General features: G+C 44.8%; 1 protein-coding gene across 1 annotated transcript in view; it reads left to right on the top strand.

Moving 5' to 3' along the window:
- The window catches only part of sult1st6 (sulfotransferase family 1, cytosolic sulfotransferase 6), a 47277-nt gene that overhangs the window by 1492 nt on the left and 27861 nt on the right, over positions 1 to 17924 (top strand). Inside the window, exon 2 of the mRNA XM_020453910.2 lies at positions 2373 to 2501. Within this exon, the coding sequence (XP_020309499.1) occupies positions 2373 to 2501 (129 nt within the window). The remainder of the gene's footprint in view (positions 1 to 2372; positions 2502 to 17924) is intronic.

Raw genomic sequence — 17924 nt, 5'->3', positions numbered from 1 at the left:
ATAACACTGTACTACAGTAATGTTCGCAAAAACGTTACAGTCCGCTGAAGAACTACAGTTGTTTTATCATAGTAATACTACAGTATTTAATTTGCATATACCCTGCCTATTTCCCTCCCCCATATCTCAATTTGTGCCACCCATAAGTGAGAAACATACAGGTAACTGACTAAATAAAGGAAACACCAACAGAAAGTGTCTTCATAGGTCGTTGGGTCACCATGAGCCAGAACAGCTTCAATGCACCTTGGTATTGATTCTATACTGAACAAATATACAAAAATGCAACATGTAAAGTGTTGTCCCATTTTGAGCACACATTTGTTTACATCCCTGTTAGTGAGCATTTCTCCTTTGCCAAGATTATCCTTCCACCTGACAGGTGTGGCATATCAAAAAGCTGATTTTAACAGCATGATCATTACACAGGTGCACCTTGTGCTGGAGACAACAAATGGCCACTCTAAAATGTGCAGTTTTATTACACAACACAAGGCCACAGATATCTCATGTTGAGGGAGCGTGCAATTGGGATGCTGACTACAGGAATGTCCAACAGAGTTGTTGCCAGATAATTAAATGTTCATTTCTCTACAATAAACTGCCTCCAACGTTGTTTTAGAGATTTTGGCAGTACATCCAGGTTAGGGTTAGGGTCTAGGGCAGTAAAAGTAAAGATATGTAAAGATATGAAAATGACTCAAGTTAAAGTGAAAGTCACCCAGTAAAATACTACTTGAGTAAAAGTCTAAGTAAAAGGCAAAAATTGAGTAAAAGGCAAAAATATTGTAATCAGATCACAGGTACGTTTGAAAAATGAGATGATTACTTCAAGGATTACTTTTAAGTGCGAGAAATACATATTTGACACTTCTCTGTTTTCTCAATGACATTCAAAAAATATGCTATGTAAACTTTAACATTGATTTATCCTGCAATAGATGTTGTTCAATTGGTAACATACATTTTTGTGTTCTTCTAATGCCCCTTAATGGGAAAGTAATCTAAAAGTAGCCGAATGTAATCAGATTACGTTACTGAGTTTGGGTAATCCAAAAGTTCCATTACTGATTACAATTTTGGACAGGTAACTAGTAACTGTAACCGATTACATTTAGAAAGTAACGTATCCACCCCTGCAGATAGCCAGGGGCAAACTCCAACACTCCGACATAATTTACAAACGAAGCATTTGTGTGAGTCCGCCAGATCAGAGGAAATAGAGATGACCAGGGATGTTTTCTTGATAAGGTCGTGAATTGGGCCAGTTTCCTGTCCTGCTAAGAATTCAAAATGTAACAAGTACTTTTGGGTGTCAAGGAAAGAGTAAAAAGTACATTATTTTCTTTAGGAATGTAGTGAAGTAAAAGTAAAAGTAGTCAAAAATAAAATATAGTAAAGTAAAGTACAGATACCAAAAAAAAACGACTTAAGTAGTACTTTAAAGTATTTTTACTTAAGTACTTTACACCACTGGGGCAGGGATGTCCCAAGGATCCATGATAGCACTGACTATTTTTAGACATGTGATGGGATGTTGATTGCTTAATGACCTCAGGAACCACACCTCTCTGGAAGAACCTGCTTTCAATATACTTTACATCCCTAATTTACATACGTGTTTCCATTATTTTGGCAGTTACCTGTATATGCCAAGTATAGACCATATATTGTGTTACTTACAGGTTATAGAAAATAATAGAAGCTCTGAACTGTTCATTCAGACCCCAGTCCTACCTACAGGTTATGGAAAATGGGCTCTTTTAGTATTTGTCCAGGACATTTCCTGAAGGTTAAAGCCCCCACTTCTATGTCAAAGATAATAAAACAAAAACACTATAGTAAATACTATAGTAATGTCAACAAAAAAATACACAAGTATACTACAGTCTGCCAAAATGCTACATAAATACTACAGTATACCACAGTCCAAAAAAGCACTACAGTAATTCATATAGTATATACTACAGTTTTTTTACTACAGTATTTAAACTATAGTAAACTGTAAATACAACAGAATGTCCGCAAAATCACTACAGTGAATACTACAGTAATGTCCGCAAAAAAACTACAGTGAATACTATAGTATTTACACCATATAATCTTTTTTTCATGTGGGTATTTTGGAGTGGGAGAACACATTCATTGTACTGGCCACTGGTTTGGAATGTCCACTGCATACCCCTGGAGTAATGTAAATTCCAAATAAATAAAATTACTAGACATTACTGGACATTCTCATTCAAGTCAATCATCCGTGATAGGTGGACTGTTGGCGGTACCCATATGAGTGTTCCAGTCAACTTGCTGGGGTCTGAGGGGCTTCTAGTAATTATATTTCAATGGGCCCCTCTACCTTTCCTGTCTCTCAGGAACCACGTGGACCCAGGAGATCGTGGACCTGCTGCTTAACAACGGAGACGCAGAGGTCGCAAGGAGAGCACCCACCTCCTTCCGAATCCCATTCCTGGAGATCCACTCCCCCCCGCCCGTCCCCTCTGGTGCGTGTGTATGTGTGTGTGTGTGTGCTTTCTCATCCTACAAGCTGTTCAGAGCTCAATGTGTATCATTGTAGCAGACCTGGGTCAAATACCTATTTTCAAATACTTCTTGCAATACGTTTTCTGCTAGAGTCTGCCTGGAGTGCCAGATGGGCAGGGTTTGCAATTTTGGGAAGTTTCTATTAGGTTATTAAGCTAGTCAAGCTCAAATAGGCACAGATAAAGTATTTATAGGCAGAGATAAAGTATTTATTTTCAAGCTTCTGTTCTATTTCTTCTTCCTACTTAGCTTAAATGCATCTCGTAACGCTGGTCCGCAGTGCAGGGCCATATTATGTGTACCCCACGGCTCACAAACCCAATTCCTGGAGGAATGTTTGGGCGCTGGTCTTAATAACAACTCGTTTCCTCTACCTTGATCAGAGAAGGAGTTATTAACATACAAACATCTCCCCCCAGTGTGTGTGTGTGCGTGTGTGTGTGTTTGTGCTTGTGTGTGTTAAAAGCAAGTACAGAGAACAAGGCCAAAATCACCTGTGCTGTGATTGCTAACCTTTGAATCTTTATTGAGTGTGCAACAGTGTTTTATGATGCACGACGGCTGACGCAACAAATATAAAGTTTACTTTATTGTTCATGGTGGAGAGGAAATATGCCTTTTTCTTTTTATCCACACACACACACACACACACACACACACATAAACACACTGCACAAAATGTTGTATTAGGCCTTGTATGGATGGATGCTTTTGTAATATACTGTATCTGTCCTACTATGGCATCTAAGAGCATAGGCAGCAACATTGAGGCTATCTCCATTTTGAAGTAGTCAATTTCCTTCTTTTGTGTTAAAAAAAGAATAAAGCTTATAATGGGAATTTAATGCCACCTGCAGTGCTGGTGTCCTGAACCAAATATTGTGTCGTTCAAGTATTTTGGCCACTAAATGGCAGTGATACAGCTTAAACCCATTTACAAATCAGACAACCCAATTTGAAGAAGAAGCCAATGCGCTGATCATTGGCTGATCACTCCCAACTCATAGGAATCCCCACCCAGTTGAGGTGGTTTTTGGGAAAAGCACATTGGGGAGATTTCAATGTCTTTGGGTAAATCTTCTCATTTTAAATCAACTAATAAGGCAGCTTAATAAATTTTTGATTAGTAACATCAAGGACACATTATAGGTAAACTAAGGATTTTTTTAAATGGAAGCCCCAGATGCTTAAATATAAGGTCCTTCATTTCTAATGACATATGATTTATAATTTGGCTCACAATTGAATTTCCCTTCATTTAAATAGAGTAACACCATTGACACTTTTAGACACACCAAATTATCAAACAGAATACTCAAATTTGTGACATATTAAGATTATTATTAAACAAATATCTATATAAATACACACACAGTGCCAGTCAAACGTTTGGACACACCTAATCATTCAATGATTTTTCTTTGTTTGTACTATTTTCTACATTGTACCTTGTAGTGAAGACATCAAAACTATGAAATAACACATATAGAATCATGTAGTAACCAAAATACCTATATCTATTTTAGATGTCAGATTCTTCAAAGTAGCCACCCTTTGCTTTGATGACAGCTTTGCACACTCTTGGCATTCTCTCTCAACCAGCTTCACCTATAATGCTTTTCCAACAGTTTTAAAGGAGTTCCCACATATGCTGAGCATTTGTTGGCTGCTTTTCCTTCACTCTGCAGTCCAACTCATCCCAAACCATCTCAATTGGGTTGAGGTCTGGTGATTGTGGAGGCCAGGTCATCTGATGCAGCACTCCATCACTCTCTTTCTTGGTCAAGTATCCCTTACACAGCCTGGAGCTGTATTTTGTCATTGTCCTGTTGAAAAACAAATAATAGTCCCACTAAACGCAAACCAGATAAGATTGCATATTTCTACAGAATGCTGTGGTAGCCATGCTGGTTAAGTGTGCCTTAAATTGTAAATAAATCACCTACAGTGTCACCAACAAAACACCCACACACCATCACACCTCTTCCATCACACCTCTTCACATCTCTTCCATGCTTCACGGTCGGAACCACACATGCAGAGATCATCTGTTCACCTAATCTGCATCTCACAAAGACACAGTGGTTGGAACCAAAATCTCAAATTTGGACTCATCAACCTAAAAGACAGATTTCCACTGGTCTAATTTTCATTGTTCATGTTTCTTGGCCCAAGCAAGTCTCTTTTTCTTATTGGTGTCCTTTAGAAGTGGTTTCTTTGCAGCAATTTGACCATGAAGGCCTGATTCATGCAATGTCCTCTGAACAGTCTCCTTGATGTTTAGATGTGTATGTTCCTTGAACTCTGTGAAGCATTTATTTGGGATGCAATCTTAGGTGCATTTAACTCTAATGAACTTATCCTCTGCAGCATGGGTAACTCTGGGTCTTCCTTTCCTGTGGCGGTCCTCGTGAGAGCCAGTTTCATCATAGCGCTTGATGGTTTTTGCAACTACACTAGAAGAAACGTTCAAAGTTCTTGAATTTTTTCATACCTTCCCAAAGAGCCATGGACGTCCGGCCGAGAGGCAAGAAGGATGACCAAAACTTTGTTGAATCACAAGATAATGATAGCGCCACAGCAGGCAAGATTAGCATTAGCCCTCATAACTCGACAATTCTAGACTGTTGCTCTCAGCAGCCTCTTCCGAGTCTGCCGGCATGCTTGCTACGTTTAATCGCCAAGATGGCGTAGCAGTTCAGATGTCTTGTCTTTTCGTGTCCCGTGTATATACATTTTTTTTCCTTTGTATATATTTTGTATATACTTTTTATATTTTTAAATTCACATACTCTTCTGCAACCCGCCTCACCCAATTTGGTATGGATCTGCTATTTTCTATACTTTAGAATCGGAACCCCCAACAGAAGCTAGCCTGCTAACTAGCTACTAGCTAGTAGTCAGTTAGCCACTGCTAGCGGTCATCAGCTAACCTTAGCCCGGTCAACTCCTGTCAGTCTGCACAGCACGATTCAACCCAGAGCATACCAGACTGCTTTTTCTCCACCAAATCTCCACATCTCTGGATTCCTACCGCAAGCTCTGTACCTTTTCACCTGGATCATCGCAGCTAGCTAGCTGCTATCCGAGTGGCTGCTCATGGCTAACGTCTCTGTCCAGAAGCAAGCACCAGTTAGCCTGGAACTAGCCTCGCGCTAGGCCCATCTTAGCTGAAGAGGCCCATCTTAGCTGAAGAGGTCCATCAGCCACTCCTTGGGCTACAATACCTACTTTGCCAATTAGCCTGGACCCCTTTTACTGCCGACGCCGAGCCCGCCGATCCATCATGACTGGTCTCCCGATGTAATCCGCCAGAGGGGGTTTCAACAGGCTCCTCCATCGCGACGTCCCCTGAAGGCCCATCCGCTTGCTTATCGCGGGGACGATTCGATGCTATTGCAGTCCACCACAGGATGTTTTTGTGCTGGTCGAGGGCAGTCAGGTCTGGAGTGAGCCATGGGCTATATCTGTTCTTAGTTCTACATTTTTTGAAAGGGGCATGCTTATTTTAGATGGTGAGGAAATGACTTTTAAAAATGACCAGGCATCCTCGACTGATGGGATGAGGTAAATATCCTTCCAGGATTCCCGGGCCAGGTCGATTAGAAAGGCCTGCTCACAGTAGTGTTTTAGGGATCGTTTGACAGTGATGAGGGTTGGTCATTTGACCGCGGACCCATAACAGCAGAGGTGTATTTGGGGGGCAAGTTGGTCATAATAATATCTATGAGGGTGCCAAAGTTGACGGATTTAGGGTTGTACCTGGTGGGTTCCATGATAATTTGTGTGAGATTGAGGGCATCTAGTTTAGATTGTAGGACTGCTGGGGTGTTACGCATACCCCAGTTTAGGTCACCTAACAGAACGAACTCTGAAGATAGATGAGGGGCAATCAATTCGCATATGGTGTCCAGGGTACATCTGGGAGCTGAGGGGGGTCTATAACAGGCGGCAACAGTGAGAGACTTATTTCTGGAGAGATACATTTTTAAAATTAGAACTGTTTGGGCATAGACCTGGAAAGTATGACAGAACCTTTCAAGCTATCTTTGCAGTAGATTGCAACTCCTCCCCCTTTGGAAGTTCTATCTTGATGGAAAATGTTGTAGTCGGGGATGGAAATCTCAGAATATTTGGTGGCCTTCCTAAGCCAGGATTCAGACATGGCATGGACATCAGGGTTGACTAAGTGTGCTAAAGCAGTGAGTAAAACAAACTTAGGGAGGAGACTTCTGATGTTGACATGCATGAAACCAAAGCTTTTTCGGTTACAGAAGTCAACAAATGAGAGTGCCTGGAGACACGCAGGGCCTGAGTTAACCTCCACATCACCCGAGGAACAGAGGAGGAGTAGGATAAGGGTACGGCTTTAGGCTATCAAAACTGCTCGTCTAGTGCGTTGGCGACAGAGAATAAAAGGAGCAGATTTCTGGGTGTGGTAGAATAGATAGGGTACTGTAGTGTACAGACAGGGGTATGGTGGCATGCGGGTACAGTGGAGGTAAACCCAGGCATTTTGTGATGATAAGAGAGGTTGCATCTCTGGACATACTAGTTGTGCTGGGTAAGGTCACCAGATGTGTAGGAGGTGGGACAAAGGAGATATCTGAGGCATGTTGAGTGGGACTAGAGGCTCTGTTTTAGTAAACTAAAACAATGATAACTATCCTAAACAACAATATACAAGGCATATTGACATTTGAGAGAGACATAAAGCGAGGCATAAAGCAATCACAGGTGTTGATTGGGAGAGCTAGCTAAGACAACAACAGGTAAGACAACAACAGCTACTCAGCTAAGACAACAACAAGTAAAATAGCGATGAATGGGCAGAGAGGGTCAGTTAACTACTCATAGGGGCTGAGTTCGAGCCTGGGGCCGACAGATAAACAAAAAAAAACAGAATGGAGTACCGTGATTAATGAACAGTCCAGCAGGCATCAGCTATGTAGCCAATTGATCATAGGGTCCAGTGAACAGCAATAGATGAAACAGGGAAGCCGCTGAGTAGTCGTTACTACCTAGCAAGCGGGAGACACAGCGTTTAAAGTTAGCAGGCCGGAGCTAGTAGATCAAATCAAATCAAATCAAATTTTATTTGTCACATACACATGGTTAGCAGATGTTAATGCGAGTGTAGCGAAATGCTTGTGCTTCTAGTTCCGACAATGCAGTAATAACCAACAAGTAATCTAACTAACAATTCCAAAACTACTGTCTTATACACAGTGTAAGGGGATAAAGAATATGTACATAAGGATATATTAATGAGTGATGGTACAGAGCAGCATAGGCAAGATACAGTAGATGATATCGAGTACAGTATATACATATGAGATGAGTTGAATAATGTAGGGTAAGTAACATTATATAAGGTAGCATTGTTTAAAGTGGCTAGTGATATATTTACATAATTTCCAATCAATTCCCATTATTAAAGTGGCTGGAGTTGAGTCAGTGTCATTGTCAGTGTGTTGGCAGCAGCCACTCAATGTTAGTGGTAGCTGTTTAACAGTCTGATGGCCTTGAGATAGAAGCTGTTTTTCAGTCTCTCGGTCCCAGCTTTGATGCACCTGTACTGACCTCGCCTTCTGGATGATAGCGGGGTGAACAGGCAGTGGCTCGGGTGGTTGATGTCCTTGATGATCTTTATGGCCTTCCTGTAACATCGGGTGGTGTAGGTGTCCTGGAGGGCAGGTAGTTTGCCCCCGTGATGCGTTGTGCAGACCTCACTACCCTCTGGAGAGCCTTACGGTTGAGGGCGGAGCAGTTGCCGTACCAGGCGGTGATACAGCCCGCCAGGATGCTCTCGATTGTGCATCTGTAGAAGTTTGTGAGTGCTTTTGGTGACAAGCCGAATTTCTTCAGCCTCCTGAGGTTGAAGAGGCGCTGCTGCGCCTTCTTCACGATGCTGTCTGTGTGAGTGGACCAATTCAGTTTGTCTGTTATGTGTATGCCGAGGAACTTAAAACTTGCTACCCTCTCCACTACTGTTCCATCGATGTGGATAGGGGGGTGTTCCCTCTGCTGTTTCCTGAAGTCCACAATCATCTCCTTAGTTTTGTTGACGTTGAGTGTGAGGTTATTTTCCTGACACCACACTCCGAGGGCCCTCACCTCCTCCCTGTAGGCCGTCTCGTCGTTGTTGGTAATCAAGCCTACCACTGTTGTGTCGTCCGCAAACTTGATGATTGAGTTGGAGGCGTGCGTGGCCACGCAGTCGTGGGTGAACAGGGAGTACAGGAGAGGGCTCAGAACGCACCCTTGTGGGGCCCCAGTGTTGAGGATCAGCGGGGAGGAGATGTTGTTGCCTACCCTCACCACCTGGGGGCGGCCCGTCAGGAAGTCCAGTACCCAGTTGCACAGGGCGGGGTCGAGACCCAGGGTCTCGAGCTTGATGACGAGCTTGGAGGGTACTATGGTGTTGAATGCCGAGCTGTAGTCGATGAACAGCATTCTCACATAGGTATTCCTCTTGTCCAGATGGGTTAGGGCAGTGTGCAGTGTGGTTGAGATTGCATCGTCTGTGGACCTATTTGGGCGGTAAGCAAATTGGAGTGGGTCTAGGGTGTCAGGTAGGGTGGAGGTGATATGGTCCTTGACTAGTCTCTCAAAGCACTTCATGATGACGAATGTGAGTGCTACGGGGCGGTAGTCGTTTAGCTCAGTTACCTTAGCTTTCTTGGGAACAGGAACAATGGTGGCCCTCTTGAAGCATGTGGGAACAGCAGACTGGTATAGGGATTGATTGAATATGTCCGTAAACACACCGGCCAGCTGGTCTGCGCATGCTCTGAGGGTGCGGCTGGGGATGCCGTCTGGGCCTGCAGCCTTGCGAGGGTTAACACGTTTAAATGTCTTACTCACCTCGGCTGCAGTGAAGGAGAGGCCGCATGTTTTCGTTGCAGGCCGTGTCAGTGGCACTGTATTGTCCTCAAAGCGGGCAAAAAAGTTATTTAGTCTGCCTGGGAGCAAGACATCCTGGTCCGTGACTGGGCTGGATTTCTTCCTGTAGTCCGTGATTGACTGTAGACCCTGCCACATGCGTCTTGTGTCTGAGCCGTTGAATTGAGATTCTGCTCCGACGTCCGGCAAAGGCTGGTTGGGGGCACAGCGGATGGAGTTATGTCGGCAGACCAGTCGTGGTGGAATGGCGGGGCTTCGTGTCGACAAAGGGTCCAGGTCAGTAGGCAAAAGAGGTATTGTGGTTGTAGTCATTTTGTTTGCTACCCGGGTGTTATGGGATTTTTATGAATAATGACTAAATTATGTATACATGTAACTTAGAACTATAACTAAACAGAATACTACAATGTTACTGTATGAATGTATGAATCTTATTATAATCATAATACTGAATACTGGGGCGGTGTTGCAATCTACTGCAAAGATAGCCTGCAGAGTTCTGTCCTACTATCCAGGTCTGTACCCAAACAATTTGAACTTCTACTTTTAAAAATCCACCTCTCTAAAAACAAGTCTCTCACTGTTGTCGCCTGCTATAGACCACCCTCTGCCCCCAGCTGTGCTCTGGACACCATATGTGAACTGATTGCCCCCCATCTATCTTCAGAGTTCGTGCTGCTAGGCGACCTAAACTGGAACATGCTTAACACCCCAGCCATCCTACAATCTAAACTTGATGCCCTCAATCTCACACAAATTATCAATGAACCTACCAGGTACCTCCCCAAAACCTTAAACACGGGCACCCTCATAGATATCATCCTAACCAACTTCCCCTCTAAATACACCTCTGCTGTCTTCAACCAAGATCTCAGCGATCACTGCCTCATTGCCTGCATCCGTAATGGGTCAGCGGTCAAACGACCCCCACTCATCACTGTAAAACGCTCCCTGAAACACTTCTGCGAGCAGGCCTTTCTAATCGACCTGGCCGGGGTATCCTGGAAGGATATTGATCTCATCCCGTCAGTAGAGGATGCCTGGATATTTTTTTTAAATGCCTTCCTAACCATCCTAAATAAACATGCCCCATTCAAGAAATTTAGAACCAGGAACAGATATAGCCCTTGGTTCTCCCCAGACCTGACTGCCCTTAACCAACACAAAAACATCCTATGGCGTTCTGCATTAGCATCGAACAGCCCCCGTGATATGCAGCTGTTCAGGGAAGCTAGAAATCATTATACACAGGCAGTTAGAAAAGCCAAGGCTAGCTTTTTCAAGCAGAAATTTGCTTCCTGCAACACTAACTCAAAAAAGTTCTGGGACACTGTAAAGTCCATGGAGAATAAGAACACCTCCTCCCAGCTGCCCACTGCACTGAAGATAGGAAACACTGTCACCACTGATAAATCCACCATAATTGAGAATTTCAATAAGCATTTTTCTACGGCTGGCCATGCTTTCCACCTGGCTACTCCTACCCCGGACAACAGCACTGCACCCCCAACAGCAACTCGCCCAAGCCTTCCCCATTTCTCCTTCTCCCAAATCCATTCAGCTGATGTTCTGAAAGAGCTGCAAAATCTGGACCCCTACAAATCAGCCGGGCTAGACAATCTGGACCCTTTCTTTCTAAAATTATCTGCCGAAATTGTTGCCACCCCTATTACTAGCCTGTTCAACCTCTCTTTCGTGTCGTCTGAGATTCCCAAAGATTGGAAAGCAGCTGCGGTCATCCCCCTCTTCAAAGGGGGGGACACTCTTGACCCAAACTGCTACAGACCTATATCTATCCTACCATGCCTTTCTAAGGTCTTCGAAAGCCAAGTCAACAAACAGATTACCGACCATTTCGAATCTCACCATACCTTCTCTGCTATGCAATCTGGTTTCAGAGCTGGTCATGGGTGCACCTCAGCCACGCTCAAGGTCCTAAACGATATCTTAACCGCCATCGATAAGAAACATTACTGTGCAGCCGTATTCATTGATCTGGCCAAGGCTTTCGACTCTGTCAATCACCATATCCTCATCGGCAGACTCGACAGCCTTGGTTTCTCAAATGATTGCCTCGCCTGGTTCACCAACTACTTCTCTGATAGAGTTCAGTGTGTCAAATCGGAGGGTCTGCTGTCCGGACCTCTGGCAGTCTCTATGGGGGTGCCACAGGGTTCAATTCTTGGACCGACTCTCTTCTCTGTATACATCAATGAGGTCGCTCTTGCTGCTGGTGAGTCCCTGATCCACCTCTACGCAGACGACACCATTCTGTATACTTCCGGCCCTTCTCTGGACACTGTGTTAACAACCCTCCAGGCAAGCTTCAATGCCATACAACTCTCCTTCCGTGGCCTCCAATTGCTCTTGAATGCAAGTAAAACTAAATGCATGCTCTTCAACCGATCGCTGCCTGCACCTACCCGCCTGTCCAACATCACTACTCTGGACGGCTCTGACTTAGAATACGTGGACAACTACAAATACTTAGGTGTCTGGTTAGATTGTAAACTCTCCTTCCAGACCCATATCAAACATCTCCAATCCAAAGTTAAATCTAGAATTGGCTTCCTATTTCGCAACAAAGCATCCTTCACTCATGCTGCCAAACATACCCTTGTAAAACTGACCATCCTACCAATCCTCGACTTTGGCGATGTCATTTACAAAATAGCCTCCAATACCCTACTCAACAAATTGGATGCAGTCTATCACAGTGCAATCCGTTTTATCACCAAAGCCCCATATACTACCCACCATTGCGACCTGTACGCTCTCGTTGGCTGGCCCTCGCTTCATACTCGTCGCCAAACCCACTGGCTCCATGTCATCTACAAGACACTGCTAGGTAAAGTCCCCCCTTATCTCAGCTCGCTGGTCACCATAGCATCTCCCACCTGTAGCACACGCTCCAGCAGGTATATCTCTCTAGTCACCCCCAAAACCAATTCTTTCTTTGGCCGCCTCTCCTTCCAGTTCTCTGCTGCCAATGACTGGAACGAACTACAAAAATCTCTGAAACTGGAAACACTTATCTCCCTCACTAGCTTTAAGCACCAACTGTCAGAGCAGCTCACAGATTACTGCACCTGTACATAGCCCACCTATAATTTAGCCCAAACAACTACCTCTTTCCCAACTGTATTTAATTTTAATTTATTTATTTATTTTGCTCCTTTGCACCCCATTATTTTTTTTATTTCTACTTTGCACATTCTTCCATTGCAAAACTACCATTCCAGTATTTTACTTGCTATATTGTATTTACTTTGCCATCTTGGCCTTTTTTGCCTTTACCTCCCTTCTCACCTCATTTGCTCACATTGTATATAGACTTGTTTATACTGCATTATTGACTGTATGTTTGTTTTTACTCCATGTGTAACTCTGTGTCGTTTTATCTGTCGAACTGCTTTGCTTTATCTTGGCCAGGTCGCAATTGTAAATGAGAACTTGTTCTCAACTTGCCTACCTGGTTAAATAAAGGTAAAAATAAAAATAAAAATATAATGTGTGTAGTTTTAGTAAAAAATTAGAACAAGGACTTTCTGTTCCTTGTTAGAAACGAATGGAGCTATCGTCAGACCGGCTGGAATACTGTGTTCCTTACAGGACATTCTGTCCCTACCCAGGGAAGGGGGAGACCTTGGGCTTGTAGTAGATTGTTTAACAGGTGGCAGACAATGTGGGAAGGCTTGTGAACTATTTTGCCATTGTATCCGAGAGGAAGAGAGACATTTATGACTAAATGTGAGGTATATAAACCAATGTACATTGTATTAGGACCAGCGCTCTCGCGAATAAATGCTATTGTCTAATTTTGGTAGACTGGTCTCTGTCTATTTTATGCAAATAAGGATTTTACAAATTCTTAGAAACAGACAGAGTGATTTCAATTGAATTGGTTAATGAACACATATAGGAATTGTTATATTCCTTTAACACCGGGAGATGCACCTGGCTCGCGGCTAACTGGTGCTAGCTTCGGGGCAGAGGAGTTAGCCACTATAGCCACTCGGTAGCAGCTAGCTAACAGTGATGACCCGGTGCGAAGGTCCAGAGTTTACAGCAAGGATCCGGTGGAGTAGTGGAATTCTAGCAGTGTTGGGAAAGAGTCCGGGAAGAGTCCTGACGGCATCAGCTGTGTAGCCGAGTGATCACTGAGCGGGCCCGGGAGGTGGGCCTGGCTCACAGCTAGCTTCCGTGCTGGGCCACTCAGTGGCAGCTAGCTAGCTGTGATGATCAGGAGTAATGGTCCAGGGCTTACGGCAGGAATCTGGCATTGTAGTGGAGAAAACAGTCCGATACTGGCAGACTGGCAAGTTGAATAAAGCGTCTGGTGTCTGTGCCGAAGGTAAAGGCCGCTAGCAGTGGCTGACAATGACGAAATAGCTAGTAGCTAATTAGCTGGTTAGCTTCTGATGGCTAGCTGCTGATGGAGGTTCTGGCTAAAAGGTCTAAAAATAGCGTCTCTGTATCAAATTGGGAGAGGCAGGTTACCGGAAGGTATATTTAATTAGAAAATAAATGGAAATATATACAAAAAATGCGACGAAAAATACTAAATGTACAGGGGAGAACGACAAACCACGTCTGCACTGCTACTGTCACGTTCTGACCTTTATTTCCTTTTTATTTTTTTTATTTAGTATGGTCAGGGCGTGAGTTGGGTGGGCAGTCTATGTTTGATTTTCTATGATTTGGGATTTCTATGTTTCGGCCTAGTATGGTTCTCAATCAGAGGCAGGTGTCATTAGTTGTCTCTGATTGAGAATCATACTTAGGTAGCCTGGGTTGCACTGTTTGTTTGTGGGTGATTGTCTATGTTAGTGGCTTGTGTCAGCACAGGTCTCATTTGTAGCTTTGGTTTATTGTTTTTGTTACTCTTTTGTATAGTGTTGCAGTGTTCAGTGTTCTCTTTATTAAAATTCACTATGAACACATACCACGCCGCATTTTGGTCCTCTGATCCTTCTCACTTCTCCTCTTCAGATGAAGAGGAGGAAGACCGTGACAGCTACGCCATCTTGCAGTCTACCACAGTGCCATCCGTTTTGTCACCAAAGCCCTATATACTACCCGCCACTACGACCTGTATGCTCTCGTTGCCTGGCCCTCGCTTCATATTGCTCACCAAAACCACTGGCTCCAGGTCATCTATAAGTCTTTGCTAGGTGAAGTCCTGCCTTCTCAGCTCACTGGTCACCATAGCAGCACCCACCCGTAGCATGCACAGGTATATTTCACTGGTCACCCCCAAAGCCAATTCCTCCTTTGGCCGCCTTTCCTTCCAGTTCCTTTAAATTATTGCTGCTGCCAATGACTGGAACAAATTGCAAAAATCACTGAGGCTGGAGACTCATATCTCCCTCACTAACTATAAGCATCAGCTGTCAGAGCAGCTCACAGATCATTGCACCTGTACATAGCCCATCTGTAAATAGCCCATCCAACTACCTCATCCCCATATTGTTATTTTTAATTTTGCTCCTTTGCACTGCAGTATCTCTACTTGCACATTCATCTTCTGCACATCTATCACTCCAGTGTTTAATTGCTAAATTGTAATTACTTCGTCACTACGGCCTATTTATTGCCTTACCTCCCTAATCTTACCTCATTTGCACACACTGTATATAGATTTTTTTCTATTGTGTTATTGACTGATACTTCCGGCGCCGACAGAGATGGCCGCCTCGCTTCGCGTTCCTAGGAAACTATGCAGTTTTTTGTTTTTTTACGTGTTATTTCTTACACTAGTACCCCAGGTCATCTTAGGTTTCATTACATACAGCCGAGAAGAACTACTGAATATAAGATCAGCGTCAACTCACCATCAGTACGACCAAGAATATGTTTTTCGCGATGCGGATCCTGTGTTCTGCCTTACAACCAGTGTAACGGAGTGGATTACATGCAGCGACCCAAAAAAACGACTCAGAAAAAGAGGGAAACGAAGCGGTCTTCTGGTCAGACTCCGGAGACGGGCACATCGTGCACCACTCCCTAGCATTCTTCTTGCCAATGTCCAGTCTCTTGACAACAAGGTTGATGAAATCCGAGCAAGGGTAGCATTCCAGAGGGACATCAGAGACTGTAACGTTCTCTGCTTCACGGAAACATGGCTAACTGGAGAGACGCAATCCGAAGCGGTGCAGCCAGCAGGTTTCTCCACGCATCGCGCCGACAGAAACGAACATCTTTCTGGTAAGAAGAGGGGCGGGGCCGTATGCCTTATGGCCAACGTGACATGGTGTGATGAAAGAAACATACAGGAACTCAAATCCTTCTGTTCACCTGATTTAGAATTCCTCAAAATCAAATGTAGACCGCATTATCTACCAAGAGAATTCTCTTCGATTATAATCACAGCCGTATATATCCCCCCCAAGCAGACACATCGATGGCTCTGAACGAACTTTATTTAACTCTCTGCAAACTGGAAACGATTTATCCGGAGGCTGCATTCATTGTAGCTGGGGATTTTAACAAGGCTAATCTGAAAACAAGACTCCCTAAATTTTATCAGCATATCGATTGCGCAACCAGGGGTGGAAAGACCCTGGATCATTGTTACTCTAACTTCCGCGACGCATATAAGGCCCTGCCCCGCCCCCCTTTCGGAAAAGCTGACCACGACTCCATTTTGTTGATCCCTGCCTACAGACAGAAACTAAAACAAGAAGCTCCCACGCTGAGGTTTGTCCAACGCTGGTCCGACCAAGCTGACTCCACACTCCAAGACTGCTTCCATCACGTGGACTGGGAGATGTTTCGTATTGCGTCAGATAACAACATTGACGAATACGCTGATTCGGTGTGCGAGTTCATTAGAATGTGCGTTGAAGATGTCGTTCCCATAGCAACGATTAAAACATTCCCTAACCAGAAACCGTGGATTGATGGCAGCATTCGTGTGGAACTGAAGGCGCGAATCACTGCTTTTAATCAGGGGCAAAGTGTCTGGTGACATGACTGAATACAAACAGTGCAGCTATTCCCTCCGCAAGGCTATCAAACAAGCTAAGCGCCAGTACAGAGACAAAGTAGAATCTCAATTCAACGGCTCAGACACAAGAGGCATGTGGCAGGGTCTACAGTCAATCACGGACTACAGGAAGAAACCCAGCCCAGTCACGGACCAGGATGTCTTGCTCCCAGGCAGACTAAATAACTTTTTTGCCCGCTTTGAGGACAATACAGTGCCACTGACACGGCCTGCAACGAAAACATGCGGTCTCTCCTTCACTGCAGCCGAAGTGAGTAAGACATTTAGACGTGTTAACCCTCGCAAGGCTGCAGGCCCAGACGGCATCCCCAGCCGCGCCCTCAGAGCATGCGCAGACCAGCTGGCCGGTGTGTTTACGGACATATTCAATCAATCCCTATACCAGTCTGCTGTTCCCACATGCTTCAAGAGGGCCACCATTGTTCCTGTTCCCAAGAAAGCTAAGGTAACTGAGCTAAATGACTACCGCCCCGTAGCACTCACATTCGTCATCATGAAGTGCTTTGAGAGACTAGTCAAGGACCATATCACCTCCACCCTACCTGACACCCTAGACCCACTCCAATTTGCTTACCGCCCAAATAGGTCCACAGACGATGCAATCTCAACCACACTGCACACTGCCCTAACCCATCTGGACAAGAGGAATACCTATGTGAGAATGCTGTTCATCGACTACAGCTCGGCATTCAACACCATAGTACCCTCCAAGCTCGTCATCAAGCTCGAGACCCTGGGTCTCGACCCCGCCCTGTGCAACTGGGTACTGGACTTCCTGACGGGCCGCCCCCAGGTGGTGAGGGTAGGCAACAACATCTCCTCCCCGCTGATCCTCAACACTGGGGCCCCACAAGGGTGCGTTCTGAGCCCTCTCCTGTACTCCCTGTTCACCCACGACTGCGTGGCCATGCACGCCTCCAACTCAATCATCAAGTTTGCGGACGACACAACAGTGGTAGGCTTGATTACCAATAACGACGAGACGGCCTACAGGGAGGAGGTGAGGGCCCTCGGAGTGTGGTGTCAGGAAAACTAAGGAGATGATTGTGGACTTCAGGAAACAGCAGAGGGAACACCCCCCCATCCACATCGATGGAACAGTAGTGGAGAGGGTAGCAAGTTTTAAGTTCCTCGGCATACACATCATGACAAACTGAATTGGTCCACTCACACAGACAGCATCGTGAGGAAGGCGCAGCAGCGCCTCTTCAACCTCAGGAGGCTGAAGAAATTCGGCTTGTCACCAAAAGCACTCACAAACTTCTACAGATGCACAATCGAGAGCATCCTGGCGGGCTGTATCACCGCCTGGTATGGCAACTGCACCGCCCTCAACCGTAAGGCTCTCCAGAGGGTAGTGAGGTCTGCACAACGCATCACCGGGGGCAAACTACCTGCCCTCCAGGACACCTACACCACCCGATGTTACAGGAAGGCCATAAAGATCATCAAGGACATCAACCACCCG

This window comes from Oncorhynchus kisutch, linkage group LG20 (assembly GCF_002021735.2).
Source record: "Oncorhynchus kisutch isolate 150728-3 linkage group LG20, Okis_V2, whole genome shotgun sequence".
Taxonomy (NCBI): domain Eukaryota; kingdom Metazoa; phylum Chordata; class Actinopteri; order Salmoniformes; family Salmonidae; genus Oncorhynchus; species Oncorhynchus kisutch.
The sequence above is the reverse complement of the archived record's forward strand: the minus strand, read 5'-3'. Positions and strand labels throughout refer to the sequence as shown.